Source organism: Lacerta agilis, chromosome 14 (assembly GCF_009819535.1).
Source record: "Lacerta agilis isolate rLacAgi1 chromosome 14, rLacAgi1.pri, whole genome shotgun sequence".
NCBI classification, from domain to species: domain Eukaryota; kingdom Metazoa; phylum Chordata; class Lepidosauria; order Squamata; family Lacertidae; genus Lacerta; species Lacerta agilis.
In genome coordinates, this window is record NC_046325.1 from 1,636,069 (window position 1) to 1,653,350 (window position 17,282).

Consider the following 17,282-nt stretch of genomic DNA (forward strand, 5'->3'; position numbering starts at 1 on the left):
AAGTCCTCCCATCCAATGACTGTCGTGCAGCCTGAATTTGCTGGCATGTGACTGAATACCACCCAGGAACAGCAAGAGACTTTTTTTGGCTTGGCACCAGCTGAGAAGAAGAGAGGCAGCGGGACAGACAAGCGGCGGAGTGCTGTTGCTGCTGCCTCAGCATGGCAGAGATGTGAGCACAAGGAAGAGATCAAACCGGGAAGACCTGTGTGCCTACTGAGCTGCTCAGCAAGGGCTAAAAGGAACCTAGTGGGAAGCGCAGCGCAGATCTTTCCCCCAACAAATCCTACAGGAGCCACGCAGAGAGGTGCAAACCCACATTCAGATGCAGCTCCTGTGTTGCCCTGCCGCTTGCCATGCCCAGGAACCCTTTCAGTGCCACTCCTGGACACAGAAGTGAGCCCACAAACCCTCGACAACGACAAGCTGTTGGGAATGTGCTCCTCTCTCTTATCACTGGTCCAGAATCATTGCACCCCACCCCCCACCATCCAGTTCCCCATCCCAAATCACTTGCTGGGCCTTACTCTAGGCACACCACCAGGCAGCCTGCCTGCCTTGAGGGCCATATACAGAACAGTAACGACCTTGGCCTCTGAATATGAGGAATAAATAAAGGTGGAGTTGGCGGTGTCAACTTCACCTGTAATGAGGAGAGGCTCTGTTGGAATGAGTGACAGAGCCTGTGCGAAACCCGGAACGATTTAACAAGTTGGGGGCAGGTGGAATCTCGGGGCGTTGCAGATTTGAGGGTCGGGGAGGGGCTCCTTGGATGGTCATTTCCGGAAGGTGACGCCTGGGGGCTGCTCTTCAGCCCTGCGCAGCCTTCAATGTGGGGTTCCTCAGGGTTTGATTTTATCCCCTATGCTGTTCAGCATCTACAGGAAACTGCTGAGTGGGGTCATCCAGAGTTTTGGAGTACGTTGTCGGCAATATGCTGATGACACACAGCTCTCCTTTACAATAAACTAAAGCCCAATCCTGATGGACTGAGGCCCTGTTGGTGGGTGGTTCCCCAGACCAGATGGCGGGGAGGTTGCCTGCTCTTGATGGGGTTACACTGAAGGAGCAGGTGGCTAGCTTTGGGATACTTCTGGATCCATTGCTGTCACTCGAGACTCAGGAGACCCAGAGTGCCTTCCCTCAGCTTCGTCTGGTGGCCCAGCTGTGCCCCTAACTGGACAGGGGCAGCCTAACTTCTGCCTATGCTCTGGTAACCTCTAGGTTAGATTACATATGTGGGGCTGCCTCTGAAGACAGCTCAGAAACTTCAGCTGCTGCAGGATTTTGCAGCCAGGTTGCTCTCCAGGGCAAGAGGGCTTGATCCTATGACACCGACTCTGGCCCAACTGCACTGGCTCCCCGTTCAAAGTGCTTGTTTTGACCTTTAAAGCCTGAAATGGCTCAGGACTGTGGTACCTCAATGACCGCCTCTCTCCATATGCTCCCCATATGAACCAACTGGGAACCTGAGATCATCCGCTGAGGCCCTTTTCATGAGAATGGGGCCTTCTCTGCAGTGGCTCCTCATTTGTGGGATGCCTCAGGGAGGTCCGCCTGGTGCCTTCATTATACACCTTGAGGCACCAGGCAAAAACGTTCCCTCTTCAACCAGGCCTTGGACAGATCCATGGCCTTTTAAATGTGTTTGGTGGGCGGCAGGGGGCGTGTTACTGGTTTGTTTTTGTTTTATTATGTTTGCTTTGTTTTATTATGAATTTTGTGTTTTTCTTTTGAACTTTTATATTGTGAATTGCCCTGTGATCTTCAGATGGTGTACAAATTTGGGGGGGGGAAACCGTAACAGATGGTTACGTTTTGGTTAGTTCAATGCCTGACTGGGTTTTGCCGTTTTTCTTACAAGATCCCTGCTGGATCCATCCAGGGGCCCGTCTAGTCCAGCACCCTGTTCTCACGGTGCCCAACTAGGTGTTCAAAGGTATGCTGCCTCGGAGAGAGAAGGCAGGATACCGCCACGGAGGCTAGCAGCCAACGATACCCTTTATCCTCCAAGAATTCATACAGGGGTGCTTAGTAGACATTCCTGCATTGCTGGGGGTTGGACTAGACGGACGACCCTTTGGGAGGGGTCCTTTCCAACGCTCCCATTCCACGATGCCTTCTCTCTTTCTGGACTGAGTGTCCTCCCGCGGGCTAAACTCACCGAAGCTCCTGGGCGAAATGCTTTGTGATTCCGGCGAGAATTGCCAGGCCTGGGGATGTTGCAACAAAACGATGGCGCGCGCGTGTGCGCGAAAACTCCGCTTAAACGCGCCCGCTGGGTCCTGGTTTGGGTCCATTTATATTTTGGGACCGCCTGGGCTGAGGGTGTGTGGGGGGGGCGCCTCTTGGGCTGCCCGACCTCCCGCCCTTGGGGCGGGGATCCGGTCACTCCCGCCTGGCTTGGAGTGCCGGTTGGCTGTTCTTAGCTCGGGACCTGGAACGGGAGGCGTGGGAATTTTCTCCGCGCGGTTCCCAGCGCCGATCTGCGCCCGGCAGCAGCGCCCGATCGCGAGGGGTCGGGGCCGCGCCGGCTTCCGCCTCCGGAGCCCCCTTGGCCCGGGCGGCCTCCTCCTCCTCCTCCGGCTCTCCGCCTCCGCCTCCGCCTCCTCTTGCGCGCTGAGCTCAGACGCTGCCGGGCCACGGCGAGCTGTCAGCGATCGGGGCGGAGCGCGCCTCTCGGGCAGGGGAAGGAAGCCGGTGCTGGTGGCGGCGAGAAGAATGGCGGCCGGCGGCGGAGCTCGGGCACGAGCAGCGGCGGCGGCGGCCCCGGCAGCAGCAGCAGCAGGTGCGCCCGGGAGGCTCCGCGGGAGCGAAGGATGCGCCCGGCGGCGGGGCTGGGGCGCGGCGCCGCGGGCCAGCCTTGCGCGCGGGGCCTGGCGGGGACCGGAGGGCCACAGGCGGGGGGCGGGCGGCCCGCCGATGGGCACGGCGGCAGGTGGGGCCGATGGAGCGCGGGGATGGGCGGGCGCGCCTCGGGGAACGGCTGGGCGGGCGGCGTTGCGGGGGTAACCGAGGTCTGGGGCTAGCGGGGGACGCGATGGGGCGGGAGGCGTGGTCTCTTGGCCACCGGGTTCGGTTCGGGGCTGGGGGCGCGACTGGGGCTGGCCGGAGCCACGTGGGGCGCTTGGCGGGGGGGGGGGTTTGCTGGATGTGTGGGGCTGAGCTAGGCAGCTGGGGCGGGGGAACGACGAGAGGCTCCTGTGGGGGTGTAGCTCTGAAATGGTCCCTATTCTGCCAGGAAGCTGGAGCACAAAGGCTGGGGTTTGTGGGTGGCTGCCCCCACTCACCCACGCTGGCAGAAGAGCCGGATCCCAGTTGTAGGGGGTGTCTGGGCGAGACGGGGGGGGGGCTGGCTGTGGGTGATCTCACTTGACTGGTTGAGGAGGGGGTCAAGGGAGGGAAGGGGCAGCAATAAACACTCCCTGCTTGATGTAGAAAAGTTCACCCCTTCGTAGTCCTTGGCAGGGTCTAAAGAGGGTCTCTTAAGAGAATGCGGAAGTATAGAATCGTTGCGTTGGGAGGGGCCCCAAAGGTCATCTAGTCCAACCCCCTGAAACGCAGGAATCGCAGTTAAATAATCTCTGAGATGAGGGTGCTAGCTATCCAATGTGGGTGGGGGTGCTTGTTTGCGCTGTGTGGGGAGGAGGGAGGAGAAAACCAGTGGATCCTGGATGAGAGAGGGTGAGGGGTGTGTGGGGCCTGTGGGGAGCTGGCACTCAAGAGTCAGGTGTAAAGTGGGTCATATAGGCAGGGGGTGGGGCCTGAGGGTACGTGGCTGCCTTCTTAAACACCCACCTCCCCACCTGCTGCCTCTCCAGGTCTGATCCCAGTCCTCATGCGCCCTGATCTGAGCCCCCCAGGCCAAAAACTCTAACGCTGTTGCCACTCAACGCTCTAAAGATGAACAAGGAAACCACAGAGGTCTCTGGTGAGTTGTTGGGCAGCCAAATATTTCACTGATGGGCGGCTTGGGTGCTGGATCCGTTCCTGTCTTTCCTCCGTCCTTCTCCCATTCCACAGAGACTCAGGAATCCTGCTTCCCTGAGCTCTCTTTCCTGTTCACGGAGCCCTCCCCTCCAAGTCTGGATTGTGCCCCTTGCCCCAATTGTATCTCCCCGAGGGCCTGTGTGGAAGAGACTCTCCATGCAGGCCGGAGAACAGCAGGGCCTTTTCAGTGCTGGCACCCCTGCTTTGGACTGTCCCCTTGTGGTTTTGCCGCTCACTTTGACGTCGTCTTTTGTCACCAGGCTCCTTCATCCAGGAAGGTTCTTCTGGGCTGCAGTGTTTGAATTTTTGCCGGCTGACCAAGTGGCCCGGTGCTTTGTACATTTTATTTAAAATCAGTGGCGGCTGTTGAATATTTTGGTTGGGTTTTTCCGTGTGTGTGTGTGTGTGTGTGTTCCATATGTATTTATTACTAATATTCACACATGGTTTGGAGCACTGGTCAAGAATGTGAGTCGTGGGTTGTTGTTTTTAAAGCAATCAAGTGGGGTCCCTCTCCAAAACTTAACAAGAGGACCCTAAGACCCTTCATCCCATGCCAGGAGTGCCTGCAAGGGCTACAGGAGGCCCTGCCAACAAAACGAAACCCTGGCACAGCCTTCCATCATGGCCTGGTGCCGTCAGCAAGTCTGTGCCCCAGAACATCTGAATTCTGCCAGGCTGGGGAAGGCCGTCCTTAACATATTGGGGTGAAAGGGTCTTCTATCCCAGCTCTTTTTTCTCTCCCCTGCTGGGTTCCTATCAGCAAGAGTTTTGGGTGGAGGTGAACAGCACCCTCTCTCTGGGCGCTGGAGCAACCACTCCCCTCGGTTCCCCTGGGATCTGCGGCCCCCGCCTCTCGCCCAGCTGCCCCCTCCCGGAGAGGCCCAGGAGCCTGCCTTCCCTCTTGCCACCACCCCCCTGCCCTGCCCTGCACAGCGCGAGTCTCACCCTCCTCCCGCCTCGCCCCTTCCAGAGAACAACCACCACTTGAAGGTTTTCCTGCCCAAGAAGCTGGTGGAATGCGTCCCCAAGTGTGCCGCCTTGCCCAAGGAGCGTCTGCGATGGAACACCAACGAGGTGAGCCGGGCGGGATTGGGGCCGCTGGCTGATTGTCAAGTCGATATTTTGTTTTATGGATAGTTAAATTGATATTTTATTTAAAGATTTTCATTTGTGAAGGAATAAAGTGATTAAAGAAAACGAAAAAAATGTGGAGGGGGGAAGAGAGAAAGGAATGTGCAAAAAGCACAGCGCAATACATTAAATAAAGTTAATTTCATTGCTATAGGTTATTATATATTTATTATTATTATTATTATTATTATTTATTATCTATACACGGTTACTAATATGGTTTCTAAGAGCCCGCTGCCTTCTGTATGAATTCGTTCCAGATATCAATATACTTGTCCAAACAAAGTCTACGCCTGTAGGCAATCCGTTTGTACGTTGCGATTGTTGTCAATCCACCGATTGACGGGAACCATGTCTTCATTCTTCCAGTTCATCGGTATCAATCTCTTGGCAGTCATTGGGGATTGTAGAATTCACAGAGTCCGTGTCGACCTGGGGACGCTGCGTATTCCTATTTACTTGTTGGAATATTTGAATCCCTAAGGTTTTTTTTCTAAGATAGTGTTTGGCTAACTGAAGGCCAGGAATGGGCAAGCTTTTCCAGCCTGGGGGCCACGGTTCCAGCCTGGGGAGGCCAGATGGCAGCAGTGGGCGGGGCCAGGGGCAAAAATGGGTGGAGCAAGCGGGAAGAATTGCTCACATTTGTACCGAGGGCTCTCTGTGTCACCTGTCCGGACAGTCAAGAAGCATGATCCGAAATCCAGCTAGGCAGCTACGCTTAGGGTGAAAAGCAGCACTGATGACAGGAGGTGGTGGTAACCCAGGCAGAGCTCTGAGGGCCACGTGGAAAGGATTGGAGGTCCGCATTTGGGCCTGAAGTTCCTGGCCCCTGCCTTAAGGACGCAATATTGGGAGTAGGACATGGAACTAGTAGCTCAGGCATTAACAGCAGCTAAGATTGGTGGATTTTGAAAATGCACCGCACACACAAACACAAAAAAACCACCCTCCGTAGATTCTTGGTCCTCGGAAGTTTGGGAAATACGCCATTTATGGTTAAGCTGACAAACTTGATAAGAGTAAAAGAAGGGAGACGAGGGGGCCGCAACTTCAGCGGTGGGAAGCGGAGTTTGTTTCTGTTTGTTTCGAACTGAATAATAAAGCACAAGATTTAGCAGACCTACATTTAATACAAGAAGACAAAGACACCCCCCCCCCCGGCTTTGCTGTCGTGGTCCAAAGGAAAGCAGAGCAAGACGTTGGGCACCAGCTTGGCTGCAGGAGTTGCTAGAAGGAGGCGAACCAGGCACCACCCAACTGTCTTAGGGACTCCACTCTGGATTTACATAGGGTTTACTCCTGTGCCTTTTCTTTTCCCGAAGATATCCTGCAAGGCAGTGGAGGTTTAGTATCAGGGTTTTCCTTTTCCCGGATGGGCTCCCTTCCCAGATTGATAAGCCTCTCTGCAGCATGTACAGAAACCACATTATTGACCCTTAGATTGAGGTCATATTACGGGGCTGGGGGAACATATTACAGAACATGTTTTCTTAAGTAGTCTGCATAAGCCTTCCCCCCCCCCAAGCAGAATTTGGAAGGTCAATAAATAAGACGGCCAGGCTGCTCAGAGGAGCAGGTTTTCATAGAATCCTAGTTGGAAGGGCCCCCCAAGGGTCATCTAGTCCAACCCCATGCAGTGCAGGAATCGCAGTTGCTGAGAGACGACTGAGTCTGTGGGGCTGATGTTTCCAACTCTTTTGCCCTCCGGAATGCATCGTTGTTTTATTACGGTTGTGTAACGGGGAGTGTTTTGGTTTTCTGATTGTGGGCAGGCCGCCCCGGGCTCCCTTTGGGAAGGAAGGGTGCGGTGAAAACGCCACGGAGAAAGCGGTTTCCACCCTGAAAAGCAAAACCCGAGTGTGCAATTAAATAATTGTAGCGGATGCACAAAGGGGAGTGAGTAGAAGAGTAGAAGAATAGGAAAATTTTATGAATCACAAATATATGGCAACGTTGGAAGCTTCCGAAACCCTTCCGGAAGCAGGGAGCAGGACTTGTGGATGTTACTGCTTTGTAAACCCAGACCACCGCCATCCAAACCTGTTGCATGGAAAGGGCAGGTAGCAAGGGCGAATGACCGGGCCTCCGCTGGGATCCTCCCGGGGAAGAGGCGAAGCTGAATATTGGAAGGTTCAGGGCAGATAAAAGGAATTCCTTCTTAGAATCATACTTGTAGAGTTGGGGGGGTCCTCCGGGGGTCATCTAGTCCAACCCCCTGCCATGCAGGAATCTCATCTAGATCATACATGACAGATGGACACCCAGCCTCTGCTTCAAAAACTCCAACCTTCCAAGGGTGTCCGTTTCCACTGTCGACTGGCTCTTACTGTCAGAAAGTTCTCCCTGATGTTTAGTCGGAATCTCCTTCCTTGCGACTTGATTCTATTAGTTCGGCTCCTACCCTCCGGAGGCAGCGCATAGTTAAACTGCGGAACTCCCTTCCACAGGAGGCTCCCGTGGCCGCCAACCTCCCATGGCTTTAAAAGAGGGTTGGGAAAATTCATGGAAGCAGTGATGCTTCTGAATCCCAGTTGCTGGAAACCACAGGAGGGGAGAGTTGCTCTTGTGTTCGGATCCTGCTTGCGGGTTTCTTGCCGGCATCTGGGAACAGGATCCTGGAAAAGGTGGGCCACTGGCCTGAGGGTCCCAGGACATGCAAGGTTTTTATTATTGTTGTTGTTAAATATATAACAAACAAGGCCTGATCAGTAACAGGTCGGCCTATCCCCTCCAGATTGTGACCATTTCCTATCGTCACCTCCTCACATAAACTGATGTGCTCCTGAGTGAGTGCAAAGGGCTTCCCAACAGTACCAAGTAAACAAGGCCAGTCTCTACTCACTAGGGAAAAGGGCTCCCCTGCCTTCTTCCAGAGAGCCAGTGTGGTGCAGTGGTTAAGAGCGGTGGACTTGTAATCTGGTGAACCGGGTTCGCGTCCCTGCTCCACCACATGCAGCTGCTGGGTGACCTTGGGTTAGTCACACTTCTCTGAAGTCTCTCAGCCCCACTCATCTCACAGAGTGTTTGTTGTGGGGGAGGAAGGGAAAAGGAGAATGTTAGCCGCTTTGAGACTCCTTAAGGGGAGTGAATGACGGGATAACATGTCCAAACTCCTCCTCCTCCTCCTCCTTCTCCTCTTCTTCTTCTTCTGCCATGCCACCTGCCCTTCTCCTGGGGGCATCAGCCACTGCCACAGCCAGAGACAGGGCACTGGGTGATGCGTAGCTGTACCAAAATAAATTTTGCTTCGGGGAGATCTGGTGGATGGGCATCATTCACATGAATTGCCGTGTTTTGAAATGAGGATGATATACCTTCCAGGTGCTGTAGAACCTCTGGGGATGGCGATTATTTTAATTACAATTCTCAGGTTCCATTTACGAACGGCTTCCCATAAAATACCTCTAGGCGGTTTTGCGGTAAATGCCCTCAAGAATCAGAACAAAACCAATTCCATACATGTGAACAATTAAGAGCTGCATGTATGCAAACAGTTAGGAGCCCATCCGTCTGCAAAAACAGTTTGAAATCCAATACAGATTCTTAAGACAGGGATAAATATCGCCACTGAAAAGCCTTTCTCCTTCCTTCCTTCCTTGACTGGTTTTTACAAACCATATAAAAAGACCCTGGTGCAGTTACCCCGGGGAAAATGGAGAAAGAAAAGTTTTTCTGTCATAACACTAGAACTCGTGGACGTCCAGTGGAGCTGAATGCTGGAAGATCCAGGACAGATTTATTTTATTTTATTTTAAAGTCCTTCTTCATGCAGTGCAGAGTTAGACTATGGAACTCCTTCCCACAGGAGGAGGCTTCAAAAGAGGCTTCATGGAGGAGGAGGAGAGGGCTATGGATGGCTTCTAGCCACAGTGAAGGATGTGCTGCCTCCACGGTCAAAGATGCTCCTGGGTACCAGTTTCTGGAAACGGCAGGAGGGGAGTCCCCCCTGGTTGGCCCCTGTGAGAGCAGGATGCTGGGCTGGATGGGGCCGCTTTGGCCTGATCCAGCAGGCACTCCTTATGCGATCTCTCTTGGGACGGCTGCCTTGTGGGCAGACTGAGATGCTTGCCTTCGGCCTGGTGGGTGTGTTGGGATTTGACTCGCCATCCTGTCGGTCCCACGATGGTTTCTGTCGTTCAGAAGTCCTGTGTGGGCTCCCCTCCCCATCCCTGGGTTGCTGGCAGAGTGACGTTTTTCTGACCGAGCCCCAAACTCCCTATTTCTTCTGTCATAGGAGATCGCTTCCTACTTGATCACCTTTGAGAAACATGAAGAGTGGCTCTCGTGTTCCCCCAAGACCAGGTAGGTGTGTGGGGGCATGCCTCTGACTCTGGGACATTTTGGGGGACATCTACCTGGGGCAGGGGGTGTAGGTGCAGCCCAGCTCCGTGCCAGAGATGGGAATCTCGTGCGAAGGGGGAGGCAAACTTGCTGCACAGTGGCTTCCAGCATGGACTGATGCCAGAAAGTGATTTGTTTTTGTTTAAATACCTTTACTCCGTCTCAAAGGCTCTGGCATGGCTGCCTTTGTCTTCGCCATGGTTCTCCCCCTGCAAAACTTTTGCTTCTCATTAATCTTTTGGAGGTCCCGAGCAACAAAGATGCTAGGTTGGCCTCAACTAGGGCCAGGGCCTTCTCAGTATTGGCACCGACTTGGTGGAACAGTCTATCACAAGAGACCAGGGCCCTGCGGGATTTGGCATCTTTCCGCAGGGCCTGCAAGATGGAGCTGTTCCACCTGGCCTTTGGGTTGGTTTCTGTTTGCTACTTATGCTTCATTCTTTTATTGGTGGGCTATTTGAAAATGAGACTTCAGTTTAAATTTTGAATTTTTAAATTTGTATTTTAATCTGTATTTTAAATTGATTGTTTTTATGTTTTGCTGTGATTTTAATTAGTGTTAGCCGCCCTCAGCCCGGTTTTTGGCTGGGAAGGGCGGGGTATTAATAATAATAATAATAATAATAATAATAATTATTATTATTATTATTATTATTGTATTTATATTGCACTAAAAGGGAAATAACCGTGCAACTTTTAGAAGGCACCTGAAGGCCACCCTGTATGGAGAAGTTTTTTTTAATGTTTGACGTTTTATTGTGTTCTTATATCTGTTGGAAGCCGCCCAGAGTGGCTGGGGCAACCCTGCCAGATCGGGGTGGTGGTATTTAAATAATAACATTATTATTAATTATTATAACGATATGCTGCCAAGGCCTCGCTCCCGTCAGCAATTGCGCTGCAGCGTTCTGCGCCGACTGCAAGGGAAGCCCCACGTAGAGCACATTGCAGCAATCCAGCGGAGCTGTTCTGGGGCTGCGCGGTGGCAACTCGTCCCCGCCAAGTCTCTGCCACCGCCCCCTTCCCCTCCGCCCTCTCCCAGAACTCCATTTGGTGCAGCTATCCTAGAATGTCTGAAGCTCAACATCAAAAAAACTAAGATCATGGCCACTGGTCCCATCACCTCCTGGAAAATAGAAGGGGAAGAAATGGAGGCAGTGAGAGATTTCGCTTTCTTGGCTCCATGATCACTGCAGATGGTGACAGCAGTCACGAAATTAGAAGACGCCTGCTTCTTGGGAGAAAAGCAATGACAAACCTAGACAGCATCTTAAAAAGCAGAGACATCACCTTGCCGACAAAGGTCTGTATAGTTAAAGCTATGGTTTTCCCAGTAGTAATGTACGGAAGTGAGAGCTGGACCATCAAGAAGGCTGATTGCCGTAGAATGGATGCTTTTGAATTATGGTGCTGCAGGAGGCTCTTGAGAGTCCCATGGACTGCAAAAAGATCAAACTTATCCATCCTTAAAGAAATCAGCCCTGAGTGCTCACTAGAAGGACAGATCCTGAAGCTGAGGCTCCAGTACTTTGGCCACCTCATGAGAAGAGAAGACTCCCTAGAAAAGACCCTGATGTTGGGAAAGATGGAGGGCACAAGGAGAAGGGGACGACAGAGGATGAGATGGTTGGACAGTGTTCTCGAAGCGACTAGCATGAGTCTGGCCAAAGTGCGGGAGGCAGTGGAGGATAGGGGTGCCTGGCGTGCTCTGGTCCATGGGGTCACGAAGAGTCAGACACAACTGAACGACTGAACAACAGTCCTAGCGTGAGTTTTCGCGGCTGTGCTAATCGCTCTGGCACAAGTGCCTTGGCCCCCAATTGATCTGTTTATTGTATTTCTGCGCGGCTTTCCGTTCAAATGAATCCCAAAGCAGCCGTGAAACAACAGTGACACAGTAGGGCATCACAAGCGCAGCGCAAATCATATGCTGCAGTTAACAAGCCAGCAACTCAAAGAGTCGGCCAAACGTCACAATTACAGCAGCTGACAAATCGATATGGCAAATCCGTGTGTCGTCATGGTTTAGAGAGCTGGACTAGGACCTGGGGGAGAGCAGGGTTCGAATTCTCCTTTTTTCGTATCATTTTTTTATTGGTTTTATAAAAAGACGTCGTTAAAATCCATCACATTATCTTTCATCTTTTAACATTTTGGCTTTTTCAAGCCGTGACTTCCCTCAAAACCCTTCACATGATTTCCTAACATCTATTCCTTTTATTTATGCTTCTTAAATCTATCATTGCTATATAAATCATCACATTCAACTTAATCGCTATAATTTCATAACTGCAACAATATTTCTTCATTAATCTGCAAAGCTTCTTGTAATCCTATCAACGTATTTAACTGAATACAATTGTCTTTTAGATAATCGGTAAACTTAGTCCAGTCTTTGATGAGTTTCTGGTCCCGCTGTTCTCGGATCCTTCCCGTCATTTTGTCCATTTCCGCATACTCCATTAGTTTCACTGTCCATTCTTCCTTCGTCAGGGTTTGAATTCTCACTCAGCTCCCTGCGTTTGACCTTGGGCCAGTCTCTTAGCCCTCACCTGCCTCACAGGGTTGTCGTGAGAGTAAAATGGGGAGGAAGAGAACCTTGGACGCCACAGGGCTGATAATCCTTCGGAGATAAAGAAATGGGATAAAGGGATCCGTAAATACAGTGGGTAATCTACAAAGCTCACTCCTCCCCTCTCCTCCTCCTCCTCCTCTCCAGACCCCAGAACGGCTCCATCATCCTGTACAACCGCAAGAAGGTGAAATACCGGAAGGACGGCTATTGCTGGAAGAAGCGGAAAGACGGCAAAACCACCCGCGAGGACCACATGAAGCTGAAAGTGAAAGGCGTGGAGGTAGGGGAGGGGAGGGCCAAGGGGAAGGGCAGGGGGAGGGAGGATTATACCAACGGGCAGGACACGGGGGTGGTGATGGATTGGCACCAGGGGCAGCATCCCACAGGCCACTGGTCCCAGCCCAGGATCCGGGAAGCAAAGCGAGGCCAAGAGGAGTTTCAGCCCTGGCAGTCGAGGTCCAGCAACAGAAGCAGTAGGCAGAGTGAGGCGACGGGGGGGGGGGGGGAAATGCCCCTGGTTCCGCACTTAGGCAGAAAGAACCAGACACACAGATGTGGGATGGGGGTGCCTGGCTTGCCAGCAGTGCCTGTGACAAGGATCCAGCCGTCTTAGGAGAGCACAAGCCTAACAGTGTGACGCAGCAGCAAAAAAGAGCTCATGCAATTCCAGGCTGCGTCAGCAGAAGTCTAGCGTCCAGATCATAGAATCCTAGAATCCTAGAGTTGGAAGAGACCCCAAGGGCCATCCAGTCCAACCCCCTGCCAAGCAGGAAACACAATCAAAGCATTCCTGATAGATGGCTGTCAAGCCTGTGCTTAAAGACCTCCAAAGAAGGAGACTCCACCACACTCCTTGGCAGCAAATTCCACTGTTGAACAGCTCTTACTGTCAGGAAGTTCTTCCTAATGTTTAGGTGGAATCTTCTTTCTTGTAGTTTGAATCCATTGCTCCGTGTCCGCTTCTCTGGAGCAGCAGAAAACAACCTTTCACCCTCCTCCATATGACATCCTTTTATATATTTGAACGTGGCTATCCTATCCCCCCTTCACCTTCTCTTCTCCAGGCTAAACATACCCAGCTCCCTAACCCGTTCCTCATAAGGCATCGTGTCCAGGCCTTTGACCATTTTGGTTGCCCTCCTCTGGACACCTCCTCCAGATCAAAGTCATAGGTTTCTTCTGCCTTGGTCAGATCACACCTGGAGTCCAGTTCTGGGCACCACAACTTAAGAAGGATGTTGACAAGGTGTGTAGAGGAAGGAGACCAAGTTGATGAAGGCTTTGGGAACCAAGCCTTATGAGGAATAATTTAGGGAGTTGCGGATGTTTATCCTGGAAAAGAGGAGACTGGGAGGAGATAGGAGAGCCACCTTCAACTACGGAAAGGCTTGTCGCAGGGAAGATGGATCAACCTTCTTTCTTGCTGCTCCAGAGGCGAGGACCTTGTTGTGTCGCCTCTGGGTGTTGTCGGACCGCAACTCGCCCCATCCCTGACTGTTGGCCAAGATCGCTGGCCAACATCTTGGTTGAAGAGCAGTCGTTCTAGGCCAGGCATCTCCAAACTCGGCCCTCCAGATGTTTTGGGACTACAACTCCCATCATCCCTAGCTAACGGAACCAGTGGTCAGGGATGATGGGAATTGTAGTCCTAAAACACCTGGAGGGCCGAGTTTGGGGGTGCCTGTTCTAGGCCACTGGGATCAGGTTCCCCCCCCCCCGCCTTCCCATTCCTCCTCCCCCTCCGAGCAGCCCTGCCCAGACGTCTCCGCAGGACTCGCGATGGACAGCCCCGATGGCAATCAGGCGGGAGAGGAGTGACCTGCTCACAGGTCCTCCGAACCCAGGGTCCAGGGTGTCTTGGGGTATGGCTATCTGAATCAAAGACCAGCAGAGTTAGAAGGGATCCCAAGGAATCTCAGCTGAAGCAGCCGTGACAGGTGGGGCCCCCCCAACCTCTGCTTAAAGACTTCCAACAAAGGAGAGTCCGTCCCACTGTTGAACAGCTCTTACTGGTTGGGTTCCAGGAGACCAGGCATAGGGGCTGGGTGCTGTGGGGATTGGCTGTGGGGGTCGCTCCGCCAAGCAGCACCTTCCTCTGCCTGCCGCCTCACCTGCCCGCTCTCCTTCCTCTGCCCTCCCCTCCGCAGTGTCTCTACGGCTGCTACGTCCACTCGTCCATCGTCCCTACATTCCACCGGCGCTGCTATTGGCTGCTGCAGGTACGTGCCGCGGGGCCGAGAGATATACATAGAATCGTAGGATTCATCGTACGGTTTGAACTTGGGAGGGGTCCCTGGTGTCATTTAGTCCAGCCCCTCCTGTGATGCAGGGATCAAGTTTCTGGGGGCTGGACAAGACAACCCTTCGGAAGAATAAGACGGAAGGCCTCTGCGCGTGCAGGAATTCATGGGCGGAAACAGTGGCCCATGGCTGGGTGGACACAGCCTTGCCGTGCCAGATTAGGCCTCCCGCTTCCTCCTCCGGAGTCCCCTCTTTCCCCAGAAACTCAGGAGTCTGGAACCACAGGCTCCCAAATTGGGTGGTTCGGCTCCCCGGGGAGAGGGGCACTGAGGTTTCCCAGGGGGAGGAGACATCCGTGGTTACGTTACATCTGTGGTAGGTGAAGGTTTGTGCAGGTTGGCTATTGATTTCATGCGTGGCCATCCAGCTTCTTTCCAAGCGAGACAATCGGCTGCAGATTACTAAACGTGGCGATTTAAGACCCCTGCTAAGTGAATTCAAACCAGACGTTGGGAAACTGGTGTCACTTCACCAAGCCCATGGATCGCACTAGGAATTCACTGAAGCAGTCCCTCAATGTGGCATCTGAGACGCTTGCTAAACACCTGGCAGGCTTTGAGTCCCATCCGTTTTTGCCGAATTGGTGAAATTAAATTAGCGGTTCCCAATTGGTGGTGCGTGGAGGCCAGGAAGTCCATATAACCCAGGCATGTCCAAAAACCTGTTAGGAGCGGGGCCTAATCCAGCCTCCCAGCTAGCTTTATCTGGGGGTCAAATTCTTAAAATTTTCACCTCTTTGAAAAAAGCTTGGCCACCCCTGATGTAACCCAAGGGTTTCCCAAACTTGGGTCCCCAGCTGTTTTTGGACTACAATTCCCATCATCCCTAGCTAGCAGGACCAGTGGTCAGGGATGATGGGAATTGTAGTTCAAAAACAGCTGGAGACCCATTTGGGAATCAGCGCTATAACGTGCCCGGGTGGTATGTAGCACATGCCTATCAGCTGTCTGGGACACCCCATTTTTTGGGGGGGAGGGTGCCCTAAAGCTCACATTACCCGCTCGGGAGCGTGACCCGGGAGATCTACCTCCCAATTTTGCACATGTTGGAGAGTCTGGTGGCGCCGTTCACATACCAAGAACTACCGCAGAGATATCAGCCTTTTCAAAAGTCGGGGGTCCAAGGCTTGGCTTTTGAAAAACAGGGGGTCCTCAGTACTTAGCTAATTGGGAGCCACGGAACTAAATCGTTTGAACTGGATTCTGAACAGATGTGCAGTTTATTGTTTTGGATTTCATGGTACCTTCCTAGGTGGATCAAACAAACCACTGTTCTGAAGAATGCTTTTTGGTAGGGTCGTGTTGGGGGACGCATGGTTGTGGAACCAAGGGGGCAGGGACCCCCAAAAGTGTTGAGGACCGCTGATCTAGACCTAGAAACCACCGGGACTTAACCGTGCGCTCAGCTCGAACGCCAGGGCTTAACCCTGAGTCCCGCGGGCCAAGGAGGACATGGGGAGAAGAGGGGCGACACCCGGACCTACACAGCAGGGGTGGTTGTAACAAGGGTTGCAAGGCCAGGGGGCTCCAGCCCCAGCGCCTCTCTGGGCAGAATTCACCCCCAGGCCAACACCATCTCTTTCTCCTTCCTTCCAGAACCCGGATATTGTGCTGGTTCATTACCTGAACGTTCCGGCCATTGAGGATTGCGGGAAGATCTGTGGGCCTGTCCTGTGCTCTATCAACAGTGACCGCAAGGAGTGGCTGAAGTGGTCGAAGGAAGAGCTGGTTGGCCAGTTGAAGCCGATGTGTAAGCCCAGGGTGGTGGTCTCTGGGGGGGTGTGTGTTTTTTTGGGGCGGGGGTGCTTTTGAGGGCTTAAGGTCCAGCGTGGCTGCTATGAGATCGCCCAACCCCACAGGTGCCCCCTCGACCGCTCCGACCTGCTGCAGTTGCCACGTGGTTCCCCTTCTGCGTTTGTAAGAAATCTTTGGAACTCCCTGCCTCTTGATATCAGGCAGCCTCGTCCCAACCAGGAAACGCTTCTTTCCGGGCTTCACTGGGAAGGCTTCCCCCCGAAAGAAACCCCGGGGATTGTAGTTTTGATGAGGTGCTGAGTTTTCAGAACCATCAGGTGTCCGTTTCCCCCTCCCCGGAGTTTGGCACGACAGCTCCTGGCAGGCCCAGGCAGCACCACCCCTTCACGGAAACTACGTTTCCCAGGCTCCTTCTTGGTGTAGGGTGGGGGAGTCGCACGAGTGCGAAACCTGACCCACACGCCTGCTTTCCTCTCTCCCTCCAGTTCACGGGATAAAGTGGACTTGCAGCAACGGAAACGGCACGGCCGAGTTCTCCATCGAGCAGCTGGTGCAGCAGATCCTAGAGAGCCACCAGGCCAAGCCCCCTCCCCGGACTCACGCCTGCCTCTGCAGCAGCGGCCTCGGTTAGTCTTTCCTGCCTGCAATACATGGAACCGTAGAACGGAAGGGACCCCCAGGGGCCATCTAGCCCAACCCTCTTGCAGTGCGAGAACCGCGGCTAAAGAATCACATAGATGCACAGATAGATTCTGGGTTTCTGTCTCTCTCCGACACACACCAGTCATTAAATTGGCTTCTGCACTACACATAATGATATAAATGATTCAGTCCGGTAAGCTTGTGCCGTACCCACAATCGATGTGTTTTTGTACACTGCTTGGGTATATAACTATATGTTTTTAAGGAAAACGATTAAAGGGACTAGGTATTAAGTGAATGATTGAGTCGGGGGGGGGACCCATTGCATGCCACCTCCACAGGATGCCCAGAGGCTGTCAGCACGAGGACGGGGCCTTTTCAGTGGTGGCACTGCGTTTGCGGGATGCTCTGCCTAGAGAGGCTCCCCTAGTGCCCAGTGTTAACAATTGATGACCTCTTTAAGAGGGCAGGGGATATGTTTTTAAAAGTAACCCCCCCCCCCAATCGCCAAGGTTTTAATAAATGTATGGGGTGCTCGTTTTGCT

The 17,282-nt window shown here is 52.9% G+C and overlaps 1 protein-coding gene across 6 annotated transcripts in view; it reads left to right on the plus strand.

The window, feature by feature from the left end:
• Window positions 1-2,709: 2,709 nt before the first annotated feature.
• The window catches only part of CAMTA2 (calmodulin binding transcription activator 2), a 46,183-nt gene continuing 31,610 nt past the window's right edge, over window positions 2,710-17,282 (plus strand). For all 6 annotated transcript variants that reach the window (XM_033169564.1, XM_033169568.1, XM_033169567.1 and 3 more), the window contains exons 1-8: window positions 2,710-2,788; window positions 3,822-3,931; window positions 4,964-5,067; window positions 9,359-9,426; window positions 12,185-12,320; window positions 14,188-14,259; window positions 15,937-16,090; window positions 16,581-16,721. In XM_033169564.1, coding sequence (XP_033025455.1) covers window positions 3,904-3,931; window positions 4,964-5,067; window positions 9,359-9,426; window positions 12,185-12,320; window positions 14,188-14,259; window positions 15,937-16,090; window positions 16,581-16,721 — 703 coding nt within the window. In that variant the 5' untranslated portion in view covers window positions 2,710-2,788; window positions 3,822-3,903. The remainder of the gene's footprint in view (window positions 2,789-3,821; window positions 3,932-4,963; window positions 5,068-9,358; window positions 9,427-12,184; window positions 12,321-14,187; window positions 14,260-15,936; window positions 16,091-16,580; window positions 16,722-17,282) is intronic.